The sequence below is a fragment of the Scardinius erythrophthalmus genome (assembly GCF_964197995.2).
Source record: "Scardinius erythrophthalmus genome assembly, chromosome: 24".
Classification (NCBI taxonomy): Eukaryota; Metazoa; Chordata; class Actinopteri; order Cypriniformes; family Leuciscidae; genus Scardinius; species Scardinius erythrophthalmus.
The window spans coordinates 8,953,998-8,978,504 of record NC_138244.1 but is presented as its reverse complement, the minus strand read 5'-3'; the positions used below and the strand labels follow the sequence as shown (position 1 = coordinate 8,978,504).

General features: G+C 39.3%; 1 protein-coding gene across 3 annotated transcripts in view; it reads left to right on the top strand.

Annotated features, from left to right (window-relative positions):
• Window positions 1–24,507, top strand: part of furinb (furin (paired basic amino acid cleaving enzyme) b) — an 85,932-nt gene that overhangs the window by 37,230 nt on the left and 24,195 nt on the right. For 2 of the 3 annotated variants that reach the window (XM_081356817.1, XM_081356818.1), the window contains exons 3-6: window positions 10,623–10,721; window positions 15,143–15,238; window positions 17,097–17,225; window positions 19,589–19,665. In XM_081356817.1, the coding sequence (XP_081212943.1) occupies window positions 10,623–10,721; window positions 15,143–15,238; window positions 17,097–17,225; window positions 19,589–19,665 (401 nt within the window). The remainder of the gene's footprint in view (window positions 1–10,622; window positions 10,722–15,142; window positions 15,239–17,096; window positions 17,226–19,588; window positions 19,666–24,507) is intronic. The other variant, XM_081356819.1, reaches the window with a different exon arrangement.

Genomic DNA, 24,507 nt, shown 5'->3' with positions numbered 1-24,507 from the left:
CTCGGTTAATTAAACATAATCCTTATTAAACATCATCATTCAATGTCAATCAAAGGGCATCATCGTGGTATTAAAATTTGTGGATGTGCTCGCTACAGTTATTTCACAAATACAGACACAGATATTGGTTTATTTTAGTCATATATGTTTGAACCAGAAACTGATTCAGAAAAAGAAGAGGAAGAGTGAGTTATACAGGCAGGCCCAGGTTTAGTCTGAATCAGAATCCAAAGAACAGAAACCACGGATAAACTGCCAATATCCTTCTCTGTCCCTCACCTGGGCCTTGACTCCATTCATTCTCCCAAAAAATGGGATTTGAAAAGGATGCTTGATAAGATTCCTATTGATCGAAGGCCATTTCTGCTTCAGTTCTGTATTCGTAAGGTGTTCTGTCTTCTCTGAATTGAATTTAGCTGTAGAACATCAGGAGCTCAATGTCAGTGGCTCCATCGCTTACTTTGGAGCCAAGTGGGGCAGCAAAGGCTGTTAAGATGATTTCCCAGAATAGTTTTTTTCCCCACACGTCCCTGCATCCAACATGAATCCATTCATTACCACTTACTGCGATTGCAATTATGAAAAATTGATTTTTATTGATTTGTGGTATTATGTAAACCAATTATGCAACTGTACCATTGATGGCAGTGAGTAACGTGATCAATAGCTGTCACATGTTTTTCAGATGAGATTTGGAGTTCTGTTTGGTATTGCTGGTTACATCAGTGGCCTAATTCAATAAAAATATCTCATGACTTTCTAAACATGAGACTGGAAATGAGCACTGCGCCCCTGAAAATCAATTTTAAGCAGGTGGTAGAAAAATAATTATTCTTATAATAATAAAAGAATGCTTGAGGGTGCAAAATTCTCATTTATTTTTATCATGTCTTTTCAAAGCAGCTTTACAAAAAAGTGCATGTTTCTACATTTGCCATTTTAGAGTAATCTGCTATCAGAGGTGACGGGCTGGATATTGGCGTAGGGGGTCACGATAGATGTGTCACGATACATCACAATATATTGCGATATATTGCAATAGCCTACTTTAATTTTTTTTTTAAATAATAGAGGTGAAAATACAACTTGCTGTGTACCACCTGAGGTATTCTGGTATGTGCATCACATTATACTGATAACTCAGTAAAATAATAATAACTTCCACTCCAATTTATTAGCAAAGCTATTTGCATTGCACAGTGTCACTGAACAGTGAACACACTGAAATGTATGAAGTGCATATTGTGTAGTCAGTAGCCTATGCTTTATATTTAACAATATTATTGCTCTGCCTGCATTGACACCATTATATGAGAACTGAACTGAGCTGATCGATGAAATCACTGTTTTCTCCAGAGCTGCTGTTTTGTGTCTCTGTTTTGTAAAAAAGCGCTAGACTGTATAAATAAAGGTGACTTATTGTCATGATTTCTGTCTTGTGTGGACTTATGTTATTTCCTGTTCTGTGCCATGTTTTGTAGTCCTTTGTAGTTTTTCTTGTTGATCAGTCATTATGGGTTAATTTGTCCCAGCTGTGTCTCGTTTCCCTGATCTGTTCTGTGTATTTAAGCCCTGTGTTTCAGTCTGTTCCTTGTCTGTCGTTGTTGCGTTATGTTTGGTTGTTCTGTTCAGTTGTTCTGTTCTTGTTTCTTGTGATCCAGTTTATGATTGTTAGAGTTTGTTTAAATAAAAGCTGCTGCAAGTAGATCCTGTATCCTTCCCTGCTTCAACCTGCAGCGTTACACTTATGCCCTACTATGCTGTAAACAATTTTTTGGTATTTGATATTTTAACTCATCTTCGAGTCCGAGTGGGGATCACAGCGCGCATCCATAGTGTTCACCATATGCCTTAAGCCGGGGTTTTCAACAACACTATACGGCCGCAAATCCTTACAAATGAAATGCACCACCGACTCCATTATGTTCTTTGCACAGCTGAAGTAGATTCTAGAGGTTGGAACATCGATACACTATTGTGGAAAAAAAATTGCAATAGTTAGCTGTAGCGATATTTTTGCACAGCCCTAGACGTGATTGTGTCCATATGTCCAAATTGTACAGTTCTAAGATAATACAAATCATGCATTTAGATTATTTAATTCAGACATAAACAATGATCTAATTAACACAATTATTGCAAGTTGTGATCATAATGATTAATTTGGAAGTGGTGCAACTATTTGGAGAATTGAAAATTCAATTGCTGGTGTAGCTAAAGCCAGTTAAGGCTTTTGGGGGAAAAAAATTTAATCTCTTTATTTTCCTTATTTTTCTGTCACTTTTATTCTCTGATGCATATTGCATGATGACTGGCTTCATGCAGCTTCTGATAGTTGGGGTGTTTAAAAGGTACGTTGCTGATGTAATATAATTTTCTGGGGAAAAAAACTAAGTTTGTCAGGTTGGAAGCATCAAATCTTTTGTTTGATGCAAGTAGTACTGAGCAAACACAACCACGATTGACACTGTATTTTACAATTTTTCTTTGTCTGTTAAAAACTTGTACTTGTTACTTTCGGACAAAAGTCTACATTCATTTCTGCTCTTTATGTTTTTCTCTCATTGTTGTCTGTACAACCGTTCATGGGATGAGAGGGATATGATAGCCATTATTTGAAATTTATTTATTTATTTATTTTCTCAAGATGACCTTTTCTCAAGATGATTTATTTATTTTCTCATTTTCTCTATGTGGTTTCATCTATTTCATATAAACCCACCCAAAATGACACATAAGCAAAAGTAATTGTGTTTGACCCTTTAAATTACTGAAATGTTCTCTTCATGTACAAGTAGGCAGCTCTTGACCAAAATAAGCTGCATTCGATAGTCTAAATTAAAGATTTAACATATGAAAAACACTTTTTTTTTCCTTTAACATCCTGTTTAGGTCCGAAGATTAGAGAGAGTGTGGAAAATGGCCATGAAAGAACCAGAAAAGTTGACTAACAAAAACTGGTTCAAAAGTGTGGAATATGACCCTTTTAAAAGTTTACATTATTTTTACAGGATGCAATAATTACAGCAGTAAAGCACTGTGGTAACATGTATGCCTCACTTCACTGACGTTTCTATGTGTGAACCTTCCTTTTGTAGTCCAATAACTCCTTCTTGGTTTGCTGTGCTAGCAGGCTGCCAGTAAAAGCGACCTCGCCATCTTTAGGTCTAATAAAGGCACAGTTTCTCCATATGTGTCATGTCCAGAGGAATTGGCTCTGAGGGCAGTGAGCTAAAAGCAGTGAATCTTTCAGATCTCTGGTCTGTGAGTTTATGAATTATATACTTGCACATCAGGCCAAAGAGAGTAATGATGTTCACTTTAACTTCTTCTGTAGATCAAAGTTAAATGTTATCCAGCTTTCTCTCCATCTCTCTTTTTGCTTCCATCTTTATCCTTCCCTGTCTCTTTTCTCTCTCACACACAAACATGCTAGAATGTGCTCACAAACACACTTATACACACAGAAGTAGTATTAAAATCGTATTATAGGTGTAATAGAGAATAACTGTGATTGATAAATTATAAAACGAGAGTGAAAAGAGGTAGAGTGTTGTGTGAATTGTAGGGCTGGGATGAAACGCGTATCTCCCGTTTCGATACTATCACGATACTTGGGGGCCGATATGATATGTATTGTGATTTTTTTTTTTTTTTAGAATTGTGATTCTACAACTATTGCGATTCGATATTGCAATTTATTGTGAATTTTGTTTTTTTTAACACTAGACCATGAGGAAAAGATAAATCATACACTTATACAGACTGTACATGATGTTTAAGATGAGTCATATTTACAAAAACAATTATTTCAGAAGCATCATACAGTACTACATCCTCTTTAATAAATGATTCAATAACAAATAAAAAATGTAACAGTCACTTGAAACAATGTAATCGATAAATGAGTTAAGCGCCAAGTTTATATCAAAAGCTGATTTACTCTATTCTGATCGCTATCGTAGACATCAGTGTTCATATTTGAACTTTTAAACATCTTGTATCACAGAAATAATGATACTATGAGGTTGAAAAGACTGTGAAGCTGTTTCATGACTACTCTCTCCAGGTCAGCGGCAGCGCCAACACAGATTTGAATGTTGCGATATGATTTTGTCAAAGTTTAAAAGACAGACGAATTGAAAGATCACCTGGGTGTTTGAATTGAGATCACAGTCTTTTAAAGCTGAATCGTGCAGCTCTATTGCCTTATCTCTCTCTCAGCATATGAGTAGCGCGAGGGCTTTTCAGTGCTTTCAGTCTCACATCGCTTTCACGTGTCCACTTATATTACGTCACTCAACACTCAAAGATAATGACACATTTCATCCTCTGTTGGAACGAAAGTGGCTAAGTTCTGTCAACCTCATCTACAAGCAAGGACAAAAATAAAGTAATTTAATTTGAATTAATATAGATTCTGTAATATATATTCAAAAAAAATCGCGATACCTAGGTGAACCGATTTTTTTCTCCCAGCCCTAGTGAATTGTGTGACACCTTTGACAGCACATGCATTGTGATTTGAGCTGTAAAAGCTAGAAGCTGATCTCAGCCTCCAGAGCGTTAGACCTCATCCTAGTTAACAACATGCGACAGGAGTCCTGCAGACTAGTGATGCACGGGTCGTCTCATAACCCGCGGGCCCCGCGGGTAACCCGCGGGTCGGGTTGGGGCGGGTAAAGAAATTGTCACTTTATTTGCGGGGCGGGTTGGGGCGGGTCATTAAAAACAAAATAAAATAAAAATCCATATATGTTACATGCAATGTCTAGCCTATATTAAATATTTGGGAATATCAATGTAATCATATTTTAGGTTCTTTGATAAGGCCGTAGCAATGCAACTTGCGTGATTTCCCCAAACCTTTGGCGTCACGTGACACAGCTCGCGCAAAGCAGCTCGCACAACAACAAAGACGGAGAAATAAAAGTGAAGATGGAATATGAGGTGCGGGAGAAATCGAGGTCGGGATTTTACATAATTAAAAGAAAAAAAGGTGAATGATGAATTAGATGAATACAAACGCTGCTTTGTAAATATTGAAAATGTTTAAATCATTATCTTATTACCTGATTTATGGTTCATATTCAGAATCGTCTGTTATTGTCAGTTTACATTGCCACTTTCAGGCTGAAATAAAGGCTATTTTCATTTACATTACAATGCCTAGTATTTCTATTTAATAGTCGCGGGTGCGGGGCGGGGCGGGTTGTAAAAATAGATACAGTGGTGCGGGGCGGGCTGGGGCGGGCCAAATAATTTCATAAAAGCGGGACCCGCGGGTTGGAAAAAAAGCCGACCCGCGCATCACTACTGCAGACTCAATCCGCCACACTGAGGCAGATCAGAGAAAACTTTATTGTTTACAGGTTGCTCTTTTATAGCCCAGGAGGCTTAGGCCATGTGTCCACCAAAGCGTTTTTCTCACGCGGCTGGCGTATCTTTTCAATTGTTTTCAATGGGAGCGCCGCGTTTTTAAAACGCCATGAGGTGCTGAACGTTTTTTTTACGCTGAAGTGCTGAGCACTAACCGTTTTTGACAGGTCGCCGAGAGTTGAAGAATGTTCTACTTTGGGTAAAACGCATTGCTCATCACTGTCACTTTTTACACAACTGTCCAATCACAGTGGAGGAGGGGCGGGACAAATACCACACTGACCAACCGCCACATTCTACTTGTACAACATCAACAGATGACAACAACAAGCATAATAACGGAACAAAATAATTTAAAACAAAAGCCAGAGAAAATACGTTACATTGTATCGACAATTTAATATAGAATCAACACAGAAACAAAATATGTGTGAAATTAGATACTAGTAACACTTTCGCGGATATTCCGTATCATAACAAGCAAAGCGTTTCAACAGAAAAAAATGCTGCGCTGCCAAAACGCACTCGAGCGGCCATAGCTCGACGTTTTCAAAAATGCTTTGGTGGACACATGGCCTTAATGGAGCTGTTACGTAACTTTAGCAAGGATGTTTATCATACAATTACTTGAGGAGTAATAACTTTTAAAATTGTATGATATACTATCTAGATACTACAAGTCATTATATGTTTATTTAATATTTATTTAAATTTATTTTTATATTTAATTACTAATTCTGTTACCACCCTGAAGAATTCAGGGAGCAAATTGTCAGTAGATTCAAACCAAACTTAAACTTTGTGAATGTTTTTGAAGGATTTTATTGAAGGAACTGGTTCATAAGGGTCATTTGTTCCTGAATTGGACTACACTGGCTATGCTGTATGTTTGTGTTTGCATTCTGAAGATTGCATGTGTTTTTGTTTATTATTTCCGTGGTGCCCCGATCTGTTTATCTCATCACATTCAAATCAGTCTGCAAACTCATAACTCAGATCAAATATAATTTGTTTTGCCGTGGCGCTGTACATTCAGCAGTTCAGCAAACACTAGTTGACATAAAGTAGGAGTATAGTAGCCTGGTTCTACCAGACTCTTGTACATTTCATTTGTACAGAGAGTCTGGAATCTCTCCATTGAGAAACGTTTACTTCCTTGTTGGCGGGTTCTCTGTTAAAGTTCAAAACTATTGGATCTGCCCAGAGTCACTCAGGATCTGCCATAGCCAATCGCTAACGTGTGGTCGTGACGTATGTCATGCGCCGAAACCGGCCAGAAACATTTACAAATTCAAAATGTATAAGGACAGTGATGTATTCAGTCAACTGTCGAAGCTGGGTCTAATCATTAACAATACGCCGCTGCGGTCGTTTCGGATCTGCCGCAAATGCTGTACAGTGATCACCAGGCTACTGCGCGATACGGAAACAACTTTTCTGCCTCCTTCACTTGGTCCTCCATTAGTGCAACAAGAGGGGAGACGACAACAACTATCGGCTTTGCATCCCTATCGTTCCCCTTAGCTAACTCATTCACCACTAGAACTGCCATGGCAGTCATTTTGACCGTTTTGAATTTTATATCTGCAATAACTTTGTTGAAAAAATAAATAAAATCCTGCTGGTACCTGACTTTTCCTAAAAGTGTCTGTATTTTCATTTAAAATGTTTTTCATATAAATTACCTATGTAAATTACACATAAGGCAAAAAAACAAAACAAATGAACATATTTACCTATTTCGGGCATAAACGGTCATATTGACCGCACTGAATTTCGCGGTATTAGGCCTATTATACCAATATACGCAACAATAAAATGTGGTAAAAAATACACTAAACATATTCAACAACAAATCATTTAAATGTAATGATATTCAGAACAGAACAAGAATGAAAAAATAACTAAAGCCAAAATGAAATGCTTTATACGCGAAAGTGAAAGTAAGCGGCGTTGGGCTCACGTAACTCTCTAATTAGAATCAAAATGTTTCAACATTTGCGATGTATTTGGATGCTAAACTATTCTTTATCATATAGGCTTTGAACTTCACTCGCGTTCCAATATCGACGGAAAAAATCATCCTCTTCACACGCATAAAATTGTACGAATTGTAGCCTACTAGTACTGAGAAACAGAGCAGTGGAATTTTTATATGTTAGGTTGACTATTTTATTATTATATTTTATTATGGCTATAATGAACAGGCTGCAATGCTGGAATATGGTGTGTGTGTCGGCGGGCGCGGGCGCGATCGAACAGTGGAAACATGAAAACATCTCCGTCATTTTGTTCAGGGCATCTACGAATATTATTTATTTATAAATTATAATTAAACTTGTTTAAATGTACAGTTTGGTGTTGTTTTGTTTTTAAAAGACATCCTAATACAATGAATGCATTAATCTCTCAATTGGGGATTTATCATTAAAGATATAGAGTTTTGAATAGCGATCAAAATGACCGCTTGTGGCAGTTCTAGTAGTTATGGAATTCTGGCACTTCTAGTGCTAGCGGAGTGAGCTGGAAAATCAAACTTTTCCCGAACCCCGTGTGGAGGAGGGCCACAACATCATGGCCACCAACAAAACTTAGCAAACATTGTTCTTGCTCCGGCTTTAACTTCTGTATATTCGGCAGTTTTGCAACAATGGACCGAATAGCTTTTCTCACATCTTTCTCCGCTGCCATTACTCCAACTCAAACTGACGCACTACATCAACGTCATCGTTCTCAGCCACTCCCTCTGTTCGCTGATTGGTCCTCCAAAAAAAGAATATACAGCTGCAGTCCCAGACGTAGTACTGAAGGAAAATGAAATTGAGCGGAAGTACGTAGGAGGGCGGAGCCAGGCTAGGAGTATAGAGCTATAACATAAAAATGAATATCAAAGCTCACATAATTTGCTTATTGAGAATTTTATTATTATTGAAATTACTGATTTTAGATTGCAGGCAACAGCTGGCACAGTTGTGACATTGTTGAGATCTTTTCAAGAGACAGTTTAGCAAAAGTCTCTACTTGCTTTGTTCTCACTGCTGTCTAGGATAAACAGCTGAGATATTAATGAGATCAGTGATTTTTCTTTTCTGAGAAGTTCCAGAACACCGGGCAAGACCCTGCCCAATTTAGCACTTCAGACGCTCACGCTGAGTCCTGCTGGTCTCGGAAAGCATTTCTGTCCTCGTGTGATCCCAGGGGACACCTCTGTAGTTTCAGCGAGACAAGTAGATGATGGCAGCAGAGGTCATGTTATTGATCACGAGGACATGGAGTGAGAGAGAGAGAGAGACAGAGACGGCAAAGGAAACTGAGAGAGCCGTCTGCAGTGAAGCATCAGGGGAACAGAAGCCCAGCAGGGAAGCATTTTGATAAATGAATGTCATTTTAGGAAGGAGACACTTGACTATATAGTGCAGGATCTATTCATTGACGTCACTTCTGAAAGAAGTGTGTGGGTATTTGGCCATCTAGAAGTTGCTTTCCGTGTTCTACTGGGAACAGAACAAGATGAGTAATGATAGAGGCATGATTCTCTCACATACGCACACACAAGCTCAAAGTACCCAGGGTTATGAGCTGCCCTGCTGAGTGCCGGATCCCACACATCAGTGTGTGGCGGTTCAGATACAGTGAAATTTTTGCTTCTGTGTGATGCTTTATTGAGCCGATGCACAACAAAATCACAGCTTCTGTGGATTATTGAAAGAAAGGCATATCTTTGCACTTATCCATTGCTTTACTCACATTTCAAACTGTGTATTTTGCTCTGTTTTGTGTGCAAAAAGTACCTGAAGCCGCCTTTCATAATTTTCACATAATTTGTCCCTCAGTGGGAAGATTTTTTTAGGGTGTGTGTATCTGTGTTTTTGGATCTGTTGCGTGTTTTGTAGGACTATAAGAAATAAATGTTTGTGGCTGAACCTGCAGCTCTGCTCTAAATGTGTGTGCGTGTGTGCGTGCGTGCGTGCGTGCGTGCGTGCGTGCGTGTGTGTGTGAGGGGTGGAACGGTACATGTAATCGTATTGACCCGAAACGGTACGGGTGTCACATTCGGTGCATAAATTTACACAGAGAATACACGGTATAAAAATAAATAAAACTAAAAGAGAGAGAGAGAGAGAGAGAGAGAGAGAGAGAGAGAGAGAGAGAGAGAGAGAGAGAGAGAGAGAGAGAGAGAGAGAGAGAGAGAGAGAGAGAGAGAGAGAGAGAGAGAGAGAGAGAGAGAGAGAGAGAGAGAGAGAGAGAGAGAGAGAGAGAGAGAGAGAGAGAGAGAGAGAGAGAGAGAGAGAGAGAGAGAGAGAGAGAGAGAGAGAGAGAGAGAGAGAGAGAGAGAGAGAGAGAGAGAGAGAGAGAGAGAGAGAGAGAGAGAGAGAGAGAGAGAGAGAGAGAGAGAGAGAGAGAGAGAGAGAGAGAGAGAGAGAGAGAGAGAGAGAGAGAGAGAGAGAGAGAGAGAGAGAGAGAGAGAGAGAGAGAGAGAGAGAGAGAGAGAGAGAGAGAGAGAGAGAGAGAGAGAGAGAGAGAGGGGCATGGGTGTGATCGAAAAGTCGCAAAGTGTTTACTTATATATATGTGTGTGTGTGTGTGTGTGTGTGTGTGTGTGTGTGTGTGTGTGTGTGTGTGTGAGACGCGGGCGCGATCGAACAGTGGAAACGGCAAAGTGTTTAAGTTACTGTTAATAAAAATTTTAAGGAAAACAAATATATTAATCTGAAATGTAGCAAATTAATTTTCAATTAATTCAGGTACAATTACCAAACATATCTCAAGGTCTTTTTGTCTTTTTATTAATTTAATTAATAAACTAATTATATAAAACTATTGTTAGTGCACTACAAATAAACTGGTTCTATGCCTTTACTTTATTAATAAAACTTATTTTAAAAATGCAAGGCTTAAGTAATTTATTTTCCTTTGGTGGTACAGTCTGAGACATGCACAAGCCTTCTGCATTTTTGTTTTGCTTTTCCCTCCATTGTACCGAACTCGTACCGAACCGTGATGTCTGAACCGAGGTATGAACCGAACCGTGACTTCTGTGTACCGTTCCACCCCTAGTGTGTGTGTGTGTGTTGGAGAGAAAGATGGCCAGGTCTGTGAGCAGGTGCTGGAGTTAATGAGTGTGTTTCCCTCTAGAGTGTAAGACCATATGACCTTGTGTGGTGGGTAAGACATGGCTCCTTTGGAATAACACTCTAATATATCACCTCCGTGTGTGTGTGTGTGTGTGTGTGTGTCTGCAGGTTTTCGGGGACTATTATCATTTCCAGCACAGGGGTGTGGTGAGGAGATCTTTGTCCGGCCATCACGGGGTTCATGTCCGACTGCATGCCGAGCCACAGGTAAAAACCAGCCCCACGCAAAGTCAAACACAAACACAACTGTACAGCTCACAAAATGAGATCGGAGGAGAATAGAGGTGAGAAAAGAGTGGGAGGTGATGAAACAAGAAGAGATGAGAGAACACGAAAGGTGAGGAGATGAGAGGAAAATGAATGAAAAGAGAAAGGGGGGAGGAAAAGGAGAAGATATGAGAGGGGGGAAGGCAAGATAAGAAATGAGGAGAAATTAAAAGAGAAAAAAGAGGAGAGAAGAGGAAAACAGGAGATGAGAGTGAAGATGACAGGAAGGTTTGAGATTCGATGAGAGGTGGAGGAAAAAAGAAGAGATGAAAGGAAGATATGAAAAGTTAGGAGACAAGACAGGAGGAGATGTGATGAAAGGGAACAAGAGGAGAAGAGATGAGGGAAAAGGGCCACAGACGAAATAGGATGAAATGAGATGAAGAGATGGATGTGAGAAGAGAAAATGAGAAGGAAGGGGGGACATGAGACAGGATGAGAGAGGGAGAGAAAAAAACAAGATAAAAGGAGATGGGACAATCTGGTGCCGATAAGTTATCTGAGAGCAGCTCAAGCGTCTCAGGCGACTGCGTATTTAGGCCGCTGGCTGCAGGCTCCCATAGATCTTCTGCTGACCAGCCTCTTATCTTCACTCTCTGAAGCTTTAGCCGCTAGTTAAAACTCTGTGCACGCTCCGGAGATCCAACTACATGGCTAATACTGATGCCCTTCCAGACCCCACCTGCCCACCAGATGCCAGCGAAAGACATCGACGACTCCTAACACTGATCCATGACAGCAGAGAACGAGAGAGGGGAAGATACAAGCTGGATTACTGCTCCCTTGTGTGCTAGCCTCTATTTATGCAAGGCAAACAGCGTCAGGGTTCCGCTCTGGGCCCATTTCTGTTGCGGTGGGTCAAGCGTTCTTGTTGCCAGGGTTCATCTTGGCACAAGCCTCACACGTACAGCACACACACATGCAACGCCTGCTCTGCATTCCGAGTTCAGCATGGTTTTATGCTAATAAAGCAGATTTCTGAAGGCTGCCGCTTGTAAGCACATTCCCTCAAGCGATGGGAATTTATACAAAATTGAATGCAAGTACGTGAACGTCTACTCCCTTGCTAACCGGAATTTCATTCCCTCGCAAGAAGTCAAATTGGAGTTCTCAGAAGTTTGCTGCTGAACGAAGGGCAGCAAAACGTGAAAGGAACAGGAAATGCATTCTTCCTCCAAATCTGACCTGGCCCTAGTCCACATTTGCTTTTTTCATGATAAATTTAGACCAGTGCTGGCATTACTGTAAAACAAGGGCGTAAAGGACGACTCACTCAAAGGATTTTGAGTGTGCGTGTGTGTGTGTGAATCTCCGTCATCTTTCAGCAGAACACTTGCTGTGAACGATTGCTACTTAAAAGTATATAATAATAAAATGATTTGTATTGTTGTATTGTATTGCAGTGGCTCAGTGGTTCATGTAGATTGTCTACAAACTGAAAGGTTGGTGGTTCAATCCCCGGTTCCACCTGATCAAGTGTCGAGGTGTCCATGAGCAAGACACCTAACCCCAGCTGCTCCCGACGAGCTGGATGGCGCCTTGCATGGCTGACACCGCCGTCGGTGTGTGAATGAGTGAGTGAATGGGTGAATGTGAGGCTATGTAAAGCGCTTTGGTGGCCATAGGTCTGTGAAAGCGCTATATAAATGCAGTCCATTCCATCCATTTGTTAGACTGGAAGGATTAAGCTCATTGTTTTGCACTGACATACAAAAAGTGCACATACGCAGCAGTTTTTAAATGATCCTTTGGTTTGGTTTGAAGCACATTACATTGCCATCTGGTAATGCAAATCTGGGATTTTAACAACTTTTTGAGTAGTGGTCAACCGATTTATCGCCAAGGCCGATATATCGGACGATATTTAGCATTTTTAAAATGTCGACATCAGCCAGTAAGCTTTTCTGTTTGGCCGATGTGTTGGAAGCAAGACTTTTATTTAGGGCTGGGTAAAAAATATTGATTTCTCAATTTTAATTGATTCTCATTTTTACGAACCGATATCGATTCTTAAATCCCAAGAATCGATTAGTCATCCTGTTCTCAGTTGACGAATGATTGGAACATTGTAGCGCCTAGCTCTGGAAAAAGTGGTATCGGTGCATCGCTTATATATATAGTTTTTATACATACACAAAACAGTCACATAGCATTTACTTCCTCATATCACCTTTCCATTAACCAATAGATGATTCGTTTTCTTCCCACAGTCACTGAAATAAAAAAGAGAGTAAATTACTACCTCCAAGCACACATCTAATTATGTAAACAATGCTGTGTGGTGAAACGCCAAAGTGTTGTTCAGGTGTCTTTTCCAAGAAGAAAGTTTCTTCTAACTTATCTGTGGGATTTTTTTTCAGAGAAGTTGATAGAATTGACTTAAGAATGAGAAAGAGGCAAGAGTTAATCGATTTAATCTGTGGGCTCTCTGGTCGTCCCCTTGTGAAAAGAAAAATGAATCCTGTATATGAGGCAGAGGGTCCGTGGACTTTTAAGCTCATTTAAAACAATTGTTTTGGAGAGAGTGCACTTCATATGTCCATAAGTCTTTGGGCCCTAATTAGATTTCATACTCCACTGCTAATACCTCTCAGTTAGTGTGAATGCTAATGTCTGAGCGCTGTGTTAGTCATGTCCATCTCATCACACAAAACTGCCCAGAGGACTTTTTTTTTGCTCAGAGGTTCCTCTTTAATAGCTCAATAGACTTAATGCAATTCTTAAGTTATGTTTCATGTAAGTGTTTGTCTCAGATGTTTCAACTAAAATTCCCTTAGAGAGAAAAATAGACAAACAGTAAGTGGATAAAGTGGATAGTATTGCTCAGATAATTTGATATAGAAAGAGATGAATGAGAATTATTTGAGTTCATATACAGATCTCTCACCTTTCAGTGGAGATTTGGCATCATTGCAAATCTGAGCTAAATGTGAGGCGTTTTGAGATCTCGTATGAAACACTAGACAAGAAATGTGTGTGATTACTGATCTTTTTTAAGGAGAAAATATTGAGAACCCATTTTCATAATTGCTGATTAAAGGGGTCATGAACTGCATTGTTTTATTGTTTTATAATGTTTCCTGTGGTGCACTTATAATTTTTACATAAAATTGTCATAATTTAGAAATAAAATGCATTTTTCCTACCCTGATTTTAGCCATCTTATTTGAACGCTCTGTTTGAAGGAGCGTGTCTGCTGTGAGGCTTTAGTAAAACGCCCACTGCTGTGATTGGCTTACAGCTTTTGTATATGAAATAGCTAAGTATTACATGTTTAACTCTCTCGAAATCTTTTAGCAAGTTTTTACTATTACAGTTCTCAAGGTTTACCAATCATGAAAAGTGTTAATTATAGCATTATATTTAGATCTATATCATTATATTTAGATCGGGGCATGAAAGGTTGCAGTGATGTGCATTGTAGTCGATCACAGACATGTTGAGCGCATGAATGCAGTGATCTCGTTATTGCAACTCGATTTCTGCACACTAAGGAATGCTTTCATCAAGAGATTCGTTGACTATAACGTGAGTTTTGCCGTGAGTCCAGAATAAACTTGCGCTGTTTGATTGCAAAGGGAGTATTCTTTGATCGCTTTCTATATGTAATTTAATCACAGTTTAAATAATAGATTATTTTCATCCTACTAAGATAAACAATGTGAATTTGACCGTTTCGTCACTGGTCTGATTTACTGACACAAAGAACATCTGAGTGTATGAATCATTATATGTCAGAAATCACTGGTCACAGATCAGGCATTAGAATTAACACAGACTTACATGTTGTCGCATTACTGTCGAAAAGTCGTTAAACTCTAGATTGCTGTCTAAGAGATAAAAATGATATATCAATGAGATCTTATTTATTTATTTATTTGGGTGGGACACAGAACCACATAAAAAAATAATGCACAAATGCTCGCAGAGCTAAATGAAACGCTATAAAGATCAGATTGAAAAGAACAGTGGGGGATAGTGTGAAATGTGGGTATTTTTAGAGTGAGGACAAGCTGTGCAGAAGGGACGTATACCTTGAGTTAAAGGTGAAAATAGAGAAGAGTGTGATTTTTATTTTATTTTTTTCAAGGATGTAGGTGTGTAATATTTGAAAAACTGCCTCTAATGTGCTTGTGTGTGTGTGTGTGTGTGTGTGTGTGTGTGTGTGTGTGTGTGTGTGTGTGTGTGTGTGTGTGTGTGTGTGTGTGTGTGTGTGTGTGCTTGTGTGTGTGTGTGTGTGTGTGTGTGTGTGTGTGTGTGTGTGTGTGTGTGTGTGTGTGTGTGTGTGTGTGTGTGTGTGTGCTTGTGTGTGTGTGTGTGTGTGTGTGTGTGTGTGTGTGTGTGTGTGTGTGTGTTTTCAGGTGATTTGGGCAGAGCAGCAGATTTCCAAGCGAAGATGCAAGAGAGACATTCATACTGAACCCACAGATCCAAAATTCCCTCAGCAGTGGTACCTGGTATGTTAAAAGTTACTGTATATATTTGTTTGTGGTTGTACATTGAGCTTTTAAATGCAATGTATCTAAAGTGCTTCTACAGTGGAAAGGCATCCACCCTTGATTTGTGAGCTTTCACATTCTCTCTGATTCTTTCCCGCTCTAAATCCCCCATGTCTGTTTTGAAATATATAAATATTATGTGTGCTCATAGTCTCAAGACGACATAACATCAAAATAGACCCTTTTTCTTGGTTAATAAATGTCTGCTCTTATTGTAAAAGAAAAATCAGTGCAAGGAGAAAAATGTTTGTCCGAATTTTTCATCACAATGTAAAAACTTTCTCAGCCTCTGAAACAACTTTTTTGACCTGACCAAGGACTGAACAGCTGAAGAGTTCATAAGAGGACGATAAAAAATATATATATATAAAATATATCCTGTCAAATCACAGTGAATAACACAAGTCCTACCCTATATTATTTCCTGCAGAATATTTAGTTTGACTCTAAAATACATCACAGATGTATTCAAATAAATTGGTGGCATACATAAGCCATTAATATATACATATTTATTATCAGGTTAGTCCCTTGACCTGCACACACACACATACACACAGGCAGTCACCAAAAGTGAAGCGAGCTAATGTATTGACAGTCACGTCTCGCTGACAGAGAAGACACAACATCATATTAACCTTCGCAGAATCTTTTAAATCATTTTATTATGTGATGACAGAGTCTGGCTCACTTGAGTATATAAAAAAACGTACACAAAATAATGACTGTGTGTGGGTGTATGTATGAATGCCCGCTCGCATCTGTGTGTCTTCAAATGTTTGTTTGCGTAACTGCTTTTAAAGCTGCGTTCTGTATTCAGAGCACACGCCGTAGTCTAAAACATATTAATGCGGGAACCGAACGACCAAAGAGCATCCTAGGCCAAGGATGACAAAACAAATGCGAGAGCTGGCGTTCTCCATTAGCATACGTATTTGTTAGAGTTTTGGCTCCTTCACAACCTTTTTTAATCCACATCTGTACGTGTTACTGTCAAACATCACCTGAAACGCTTGTGCTTTGTGTTTGTAAACTAGAAAATGGAGATCGTATCATTGTTGACAAGGGAATGAATGCTTTTTAAGTTGTTTACTCTGAAGAAGCAACACAGAATGATGAGCAATTTTATTCTGTCTGCTTATTTTTATGTTTTTTGTTGGGGAGAGAAGGTTTGCGAAGGGGCCAGTTACCTGAAGACATGCCCATTTAAGTTATTCATTGTGTTTTTGCACCCAATTTCCACATTTCTGTTTTCTGTTCGTCTTTCCACATTGAAGGAAATATTTAGCTGTGGCGTTTTAACAGATGGCATTGAACATAAAGCAAAGTGTGAAGAAATGAAATAGAGCGAGAAAAGGAGATAGAATGAGAACTTCACTGGGGAAAAAGCTGTCGGCTTAAAAGGAATGAGTTTCTGCACCTTGTTGGGATTGTTCTGCTGACAGGCTGCCATCTGGGAGGGAAAAGTGTGTGACCGTGTGAGCAGTCATCTTTCATTTGCATTAGCTCCAGCGGCTGGACCTCTCTCAATGGCAAGGGTAAAATATCAGCGTGTGTGAGTAAAGTACTGCAGTTTGGCTTTCCCCTACTGGGAGGTCTCGGTCAAATTGTGTGAGACTCAGTTAACTCCCCCTCCTCCCAGAATGGCTTGGAGGGCTCATGTTCCTCTGTGCCGCACACAGGAGCTTTGCTGAGTCCAACATTTGCCTTTGCTAGGGGGAAATAAAAGAACTGAAATATTATTTCTTGTTTTGCCCACCTCTAGTGAACTTGCATGTAAAATCTTAGTAATGGTTAAGAGTCTTTTTCCTTGCAGTTCAATCCCAGTCACGGAGATCTGAATGTTAAGGAGGCCTGGGCTCAAGGCTTCACAGGAAGAGGAGTAGTCGTGACCATCCTTGACGACGGCATTGAGAAAGATCACCCTGATCTGGCGAGAAACTATGTGAGCCATCTTTTTTCACAAACTGTAAAGAAAGCTATTTGAAGAGCAGGCATTGATATCTATATACTTATGTCAATATCAAAAGTTTGGGGTCAGTAATTATTTAAGGAATTAATACTTAATGAAGACATTAATTCTAGTTTTGCTAGTACACATTAAATTGATCAAAAGTGACATATATACAAATACATTACAATCGAAAACTGTAATTTTAAATTGTAATATTTCTCAATATTACTGTTTTTTTTAGTGTATTTTGGTTTAAATAAATGCAGCTTTGGTGAGCATAAGAGTCAAAAACATGGTCAATTACAATAAAACAATCTTAACCCCAAACTACAAACTTTTTAACGATAAGTGTAGATTTAAATAGAAATACATTTATAAATTTCTTTTTGTTGTAATTTTAACTTTTATTTGAAAAAACAATGAAATGAAAAGATTCCTTTTTGAACTACAGTAGAACAAATTAAATTAATTGAAATACAATTGTAAATGCAATAATTTATTAATAATTGTGATCAATCAATTATCAAATAGTCTGATATCTAATTTTTTTTTTTTTTTAATCATGCAGAAATCTCTATTTCTTATTTTTTTTTAGAAGTGGTGTGATAAAGGGGATGAATTAACTTTTTGGAGATATTTATAGCATGTTGTTGGCATGTGGTGCTGTTAGACTGTCAGCACTGTCAGGGTAAAATCTGTGAAGTTGCATCTTTAAATTCATAACATTAGAACAAATTAAATCACACTTCTTATAACACATCTTTCATGAGCGACCCATAAGAAACGCATCTGATCTGTGTGTGGTGGACGTGACCCTAAATCAGCCTAATTATACAGGGCTATTTTAAAGGACAAGTTCGGTATTTTACACTTAAAGCCCTGTTTACAGATCGTTTCTGATGAAATAGAACGGTTAAGATAAAATTTTGGACAAATGCTGCTGTCCCGAGAATTTTAGGTTTCTTTCGCTTTCCCCCCCACCAGTAGACTGGGTGTATAGGTGCACTCGAACACTCCTTCCTAAAACACATTAAACTTTCGTTTACAAAGACGTGAAACTCACCGAGTGTTCACTGATATGCTCACACAAAAATCGCTGCAAAATATGCTTTCCAACAGGTGTTTTACCATTCGTTGTAAAACTGTGGACCTATTTTTCCAAACGTCTCACACCCGTAGATTCTTCCGTTGAGAGCTTGAATAATAGACACTCCAGCCCAGTTGGTGGCGATAATGCACCTTTGCCAATTGCAAGCAAACCGCTGGCATTTCATTGTTTGCGATCCGCCGTAAAAAAAAAAAAAAAAAAACACGAAGAAGAAGAAGAAAACAACCCCTGAACCCCATTTCAGTTTCCGGCGGCGGAGTAATACCGTACCTCACAGCACATCCAATGCAAGTCAATGGAGGAGACAAAAACTACGATAAAACCTGTTGGAAAGCATATTTTGCAGCGATTTTTGTGTGAGCATATCAGTGGACACCCCTGACCACTCGGTGAGTTTCACGTCTTTGTAAACGAAAGTTTAATGTGTTTTAGGAAGGAGTGTTCGAGTGCACCTATACACCCAGTCTACTGGTGGGGGGGAAAGCGAAAGAAACCTAAAATTCTCAGGACAGCAGCATTTGTCCAAAATTTTATCTTAACCGTTCTATTTCATCAGAAACGATCTGTAAACAGGGCTTTAAGTGTAAAATACCGAACTTGTCCTTTAACAGTGATGAGTCATTCACATGGCCCGCATACTAGTCGGTTTTGAAATGTAATTTTGAACATTCGTGGTCCACTGAATTCTTAATGTTCTGATTCACAAGAACATCATTTCCTGTTAAAGTACTTTGCACAGTATAAATTTAGTTTCAGTAATATACTCAGGATTATGAAAACTTTCCATAATACCTAGTTTTGCATAGAAATTACACTCTTCACAAAGGCTTCATGAGGTATCTGGAGATGTTACCGAACATTTCCGTTCAGCCTTATTGTACATTCTATCCCATAATACTCTCTGCTCAAATTGTTCTTGCCTCAGGTGTCTCAGGGCTTTGTGGCATTTCACCATAGCCATCTCTACCAATTGAATTCAAATGAGCAGGCAGTTAGCTCCTTAAGAGACACGTTGGTGCGGCGGACATGACCCTGAATTAGCCTAATTATACCAACTACTTAATTATTCAAAAATGTAGTTTTAATAGTAGTGTGAATATCCAAATATGTCTGCGATGCCTAAAAATGCAGTCTAGGTAGGTGTGCATCTAAGCAATGCAAGAAAAAAATCCAGTGTATTCTCAGTGACAACTGAAGGTTGAGTTTTGCAGTTTGATCCTTTTGATTTATGCTGTGTTATTTTAAGGATCCCGACGCCAGTTATGATGTGAATGACAGAGATCCAGACCCTCAGCCCAGATACACACAGCTGAATGACAACAGGTAAGAATCTCTCTCTTTCTCTCCTGTCTTTTTCTTCGCCGTTCCAATCAGTGCATCCACAGCAGGGTTGCCAGATCTGTGGGGCTGCAACAAACATGCCATATTGCCGAAGCTCTTAGGTTGTAAATGTTTTAGAGGTTCTTTCAGGTAAGAGCCAGAATCTGTCGTTGTGAAAACATGCATACTGCTAACTGTGTTTGAAAAGCTAGCGAGCCACTTACCTAGATAGCATTTTTGGTGCTTTTGATCTAGGTAGGCTGCTCGCTAGGTGTTGCATCTGCTTCTCTCCTCTTTGGTAAACTGATTTAAGCTGTGATGGTACCACGAGTAACTGCCGCTTTTAGTGTTTTGTTAGGGATATAAAGTGGTTTGGAACCGCATTGTTTGGTTGGTTTAATGCTGTCAGCGAAGCACCTGTAGTTCAGAGACGTGCACCAACGGCTGTTAAATACTCATGAAAAATGCATTTCAGAGGAAATCTCATAACTGCACAATGTGCCGTCAGTTCCTCCATAGGGAGCTCTTCCTCAGACTTTTGCTTTGACTGTTTTTCTTTTTTTTGCATCTCTGTCTATCAAGTAGTTGCCTGCTGCAGCACCATTGAAATTAACTGACTAGTCTCTCTCTCGTCTTTCACTCTCCACAGCACTTTCCATTTTGTACATCATTATGTTTTAAGAGCATTTTGAGCACGATTTAGAGATGCACAATCTACAATCTATCTGTCTTCCGTCTTATCTTCCTCTTGCTTTGTAAAACGGCTCAGATTTAATTTAGCGCACTGAAACCGCTGGGATGTTTATTCTTTCTTATTGATAGACTCATGCCCATTAAGCGTCACTTGATCAGCTGTAATGGAGGGAAGATCCATTTAACCCCCAGACCGTTTCTCCATCCCTCCATCCTGAAGCCCATCTCCCAGCAGCCCATTACTCTGCTGTCAGGGGGATTTGCTTCAAATCTCTTGCACTCTGGGTTTCCTGCCAGAAATCTTTTTTTCCTGTTACTTTCTCTTGTTTTTTTCCTATTATTTTCATCTCGCAGCAGAAGCATGGAGAGGAAAGACTCCAAATTCAGTATCTCCTCAGAACAGTGCAGCTTACAAAGTTGCAGAAGCAAATCTTCTTTAACAAATCTGTTAACGCTGCCATAGTTGTGACGGAGCACCTCACTCAGCTTCTAACTCGCTGAAGTTACTGTCTTCATACCTGCTAATACCCTCGGCAACTTCTTAAAGTGTGACAGCCGCTCCGTGGCAACAGTGGAGCTTTAACAAGCATTCATAACCCTTTTGGTGTCCAGGCGCGCACACATATCATGATCAATCAGTGGATAGAAAAGGGGGAATCCATCCCCACACCTCGCCAACCCGACGCACAGAAAGTGCAGCACGTCTCGAGCCTTGGCTGTCAAGATCATTATCCTGAATCTGAGTCCATGAAATGAGAAGCAAAATGCATGACTGTGTCAATAACCAGAAACATTGAGGCGGTCTCATAGAAGGCAGATTACATCAGAGGGATTTATTCATTGGCACATTATGGATTCTCATCAAAATTATATTTTGTAAAGAGCAACCAAAAAACAGGCTTCTCTTATGAAAGGCGGCTTGTTTTTTCTTCTTCTTTGAATTCCCTGTAAAATCTGATCTTGAGATGAATTGGAGCCTCGGCTATTGAGAGTCATCAAGCGTTTTCACTGTGGTTAAATTGGAGATGGTGCCAGTGTTGCCAGATTAGCGTTCATGCATCTTTTGAAGACAAAAACAAATGTTTCTATATAGGCTATGTATTGACACAGGGGTAGGTTTCCAAATTGAAGAATAATTGTTGGCTTCATGGCTTTTATGCATGGACGGCTACCAGTGCTTTTAGAAGCAGAGGCTTTTCATTGTTTTGTCAGGAAGATTGAGGGGTAGTACAGCTTTTAAACCGATTATTTTTATTTATTTATTTTTTGCAGAAAAAAGCTTTCAGTCTGTCACTGTATTTTTCTCTGCAGTCTCACTTTATAAAGGAACTGAACACATTTTTGGTCCTTATCAAACTTGAATGAATATTGGACGCTTTATAGCTCAAGATTCTCATGATGATGTTGTTGTCCTTGATGACTGTCCTAAAATTTCTCAAAATAAATAAGAATTATGGCTGTCAGTCGATTAAGATGAATTTTTTAGTCTTATTTTGATAGCCATAATTAAATTATAAAGAAATAAGACATAGAATATGTAGAGTTTAAAATATATGTGGATTGCTCTACTAAAATGTTTTGTTTTAGGTGCTGATTATAGACATAAGTTGCCCAACAAGGCTTAACCAATTAACTTAACCAGCCAGATTTGCACAGTTAACCAGCTCACTATTAATGATTTGCCTATATAGGTTTATTCTGAAACTCTAACGGAGACACATTTGAGAGTCTTTTTCTCAAGAGAAAAATCTGAAAAAGCAGAAGATGGTTCTCCATCTGCTCTCCATTTCTATCTTCGAGAAACAATTGAGATCTCATATTAATACATAACATGTTCTTTCCTACGGGACATCGCCAGGTGCTCAAAATAATGCGCTGATCCAAAGACAGCTGCCGTTCTGTGATACGTTCTCAGAACGTGGCACCAAGAGACTATTTGAATCCGTAACTACTGAGAGAGAGATGAAAGCAAACACAGAAACTTAGAGAAACAGTTTCCTGTATTGAAGGGCATCGTAAGATGTTAATTTCTTTTATACGACCTTCATATTCTCTTTGTTCCTGTGTATAAATGTCTGATATCCAAAAAATGCTGCTTACATTTCTTTGAACCTACTCCACACAGGCAGTGCAAGTGAGTTGAATGCACTGAGTCATTTTAGCAGCATCATGCTAATGTTAGATATTCATCCAACTACTGAAGAGGGTGGAGGATGATGACGTACGTCTTTGTTTTAGTAGCCACGATTGCATACACCTGCTTTAATCAGAACCCCTATAACCCATTTCACCAGCACTCATCATTTCCAGGATTTAAGGCTTTTACAGTAGTGTTCAGTGGGTCTAGTTCATTTGGATTGAACTCTCTGACAATGATGATTGGACAGTAAAGTGCTTATTATATAAATAGCGGTGGCAGAAATGGTTTGGCATAGACTGAGAGCTGTAAGGACATTAAGGGTCTCTCTACTTTTCTCTCTTTGTGCTGTCGTTCTGATAAGTGAGACGCTTGCTGTTGTGGGTTAGTAGGAAAAATATGGGCGTACTTGTTCTTGTATGTTTTTTGCCGCTTGAACCACCGATTGCAAATAAATGTATGCATTTTGTTTTTCATTTAATTTTGGAATTTTAATTATACATGCTTATTTCCTCAATTTTTTATATTTAGAATACCTATATAATCTTTCCTTATCCTTAATCTTAAATGACATAATAACTGATTTAATCTGTAAGTGAATATTCATTTATCACACTGCACATTATAATATTGTGAAATAAAATAAATTATTTTAAATGCTATAAGTGTGGAATTGTAAAATAATAACCTATAAACCTTCTAGTAATGCCTTAGCAACCATCCAGAACACCGTAGCATTGTGGCGCAGGCTTTTCTGGCTTGACATTTATATGAATATCTTAACTGTTTATTTGTTGTCTTAATTCTGGTGTTTAAGTGACTAATCTTTTGCAATTGGGCAGAAGTCAGCTTGGAGACTCTTTGTTTTTTGTACATCAATATCCAGGTCTCATTGGCTTTATTGAATCAATAAACGAGACCTTTAAAGTCCTCCTCCTTCCTTTCTCTTTCTTTAATTCTAATAACGCATGTGATGGATGGATTGTGTGAGGTGGCTGTCAGCCAGAGGTCTAAATAACACTGGTAGGCTCGAATCCTCTGCCTCTCCACTCAACCCTTCGGCTCACGTGACCCAGACCTGCCAGCCTGCCTTTCCAGCGCTGTCGGGCCTCTGGAATCTCATCAGAGATGCTGGAAATCTGCCCTAGCATCCACTGCTCCGTGCCAGCCAGGCAATTGAAGCTAGAGACTAACCATGACAGGCTAGAGACGGTGCTTCTGAGTTCTGGAATGTGCTTCTGTAGTAGCGTCAAAGACTTGGCGAAGGTTTCGCCGTCACTTCCGTCATCTTCTCATTTCTCGTGCCATAGATTCTCTTTCTCTATTACTTGCTGATTCTCTACCTCCTTCTCTTTCTCCATATCCCTTTCTCATTCAGGACGTGTGTTTCCGAAACCCTGCCCGAGGGCTGAGATTAGATGGCTGGAAAACACACTAATCCTTTTAAGAGTGCTTCCTAATCCAGGTCTATTGAAGAGAGGAATAGAGATGCTCTACTCTACGACACATGGATGGATTCCATCAGTCTACCAAACAGCATACTGTACACAGACACATCACGAGTTTTCAAGGGCACACCTATGCCTCTGAGCAGGGGAATTGTAAATGCATGAATCAGGGAATTGAAAGGAACATCAAACAAGCCGATAGAGGGCTAAAAAACAAGGAGACAGAAAGAATTAGAGCATGTCTCCGGTCCTAGTTTCAGTGTGGTGGGATTGTTGCTGGCAGGGAAGGAAAAAGAAAAAAACTCGACTTCCATTCAAGTTCATTTACACTCTCTTCTCTGCCTCTCCCTGGTGGGTCTTAGACAGATTGCTGTGGTCTCCACAGGGAAGGTTGAGAAGGATTGTTGGTAATTTTGCACCTTAATAGCGGTAAGACAGGGAGGGAAGTAGAAAAGAAAGTGATCCAGTCCACCATGTTGTTTTTTTCTTCTGAGAGGTAAGAAGTTGTATCCACAAACACTTTGCCTTTAAATGGATGGACATTTTCAGAAAAGAAAATGATACCAT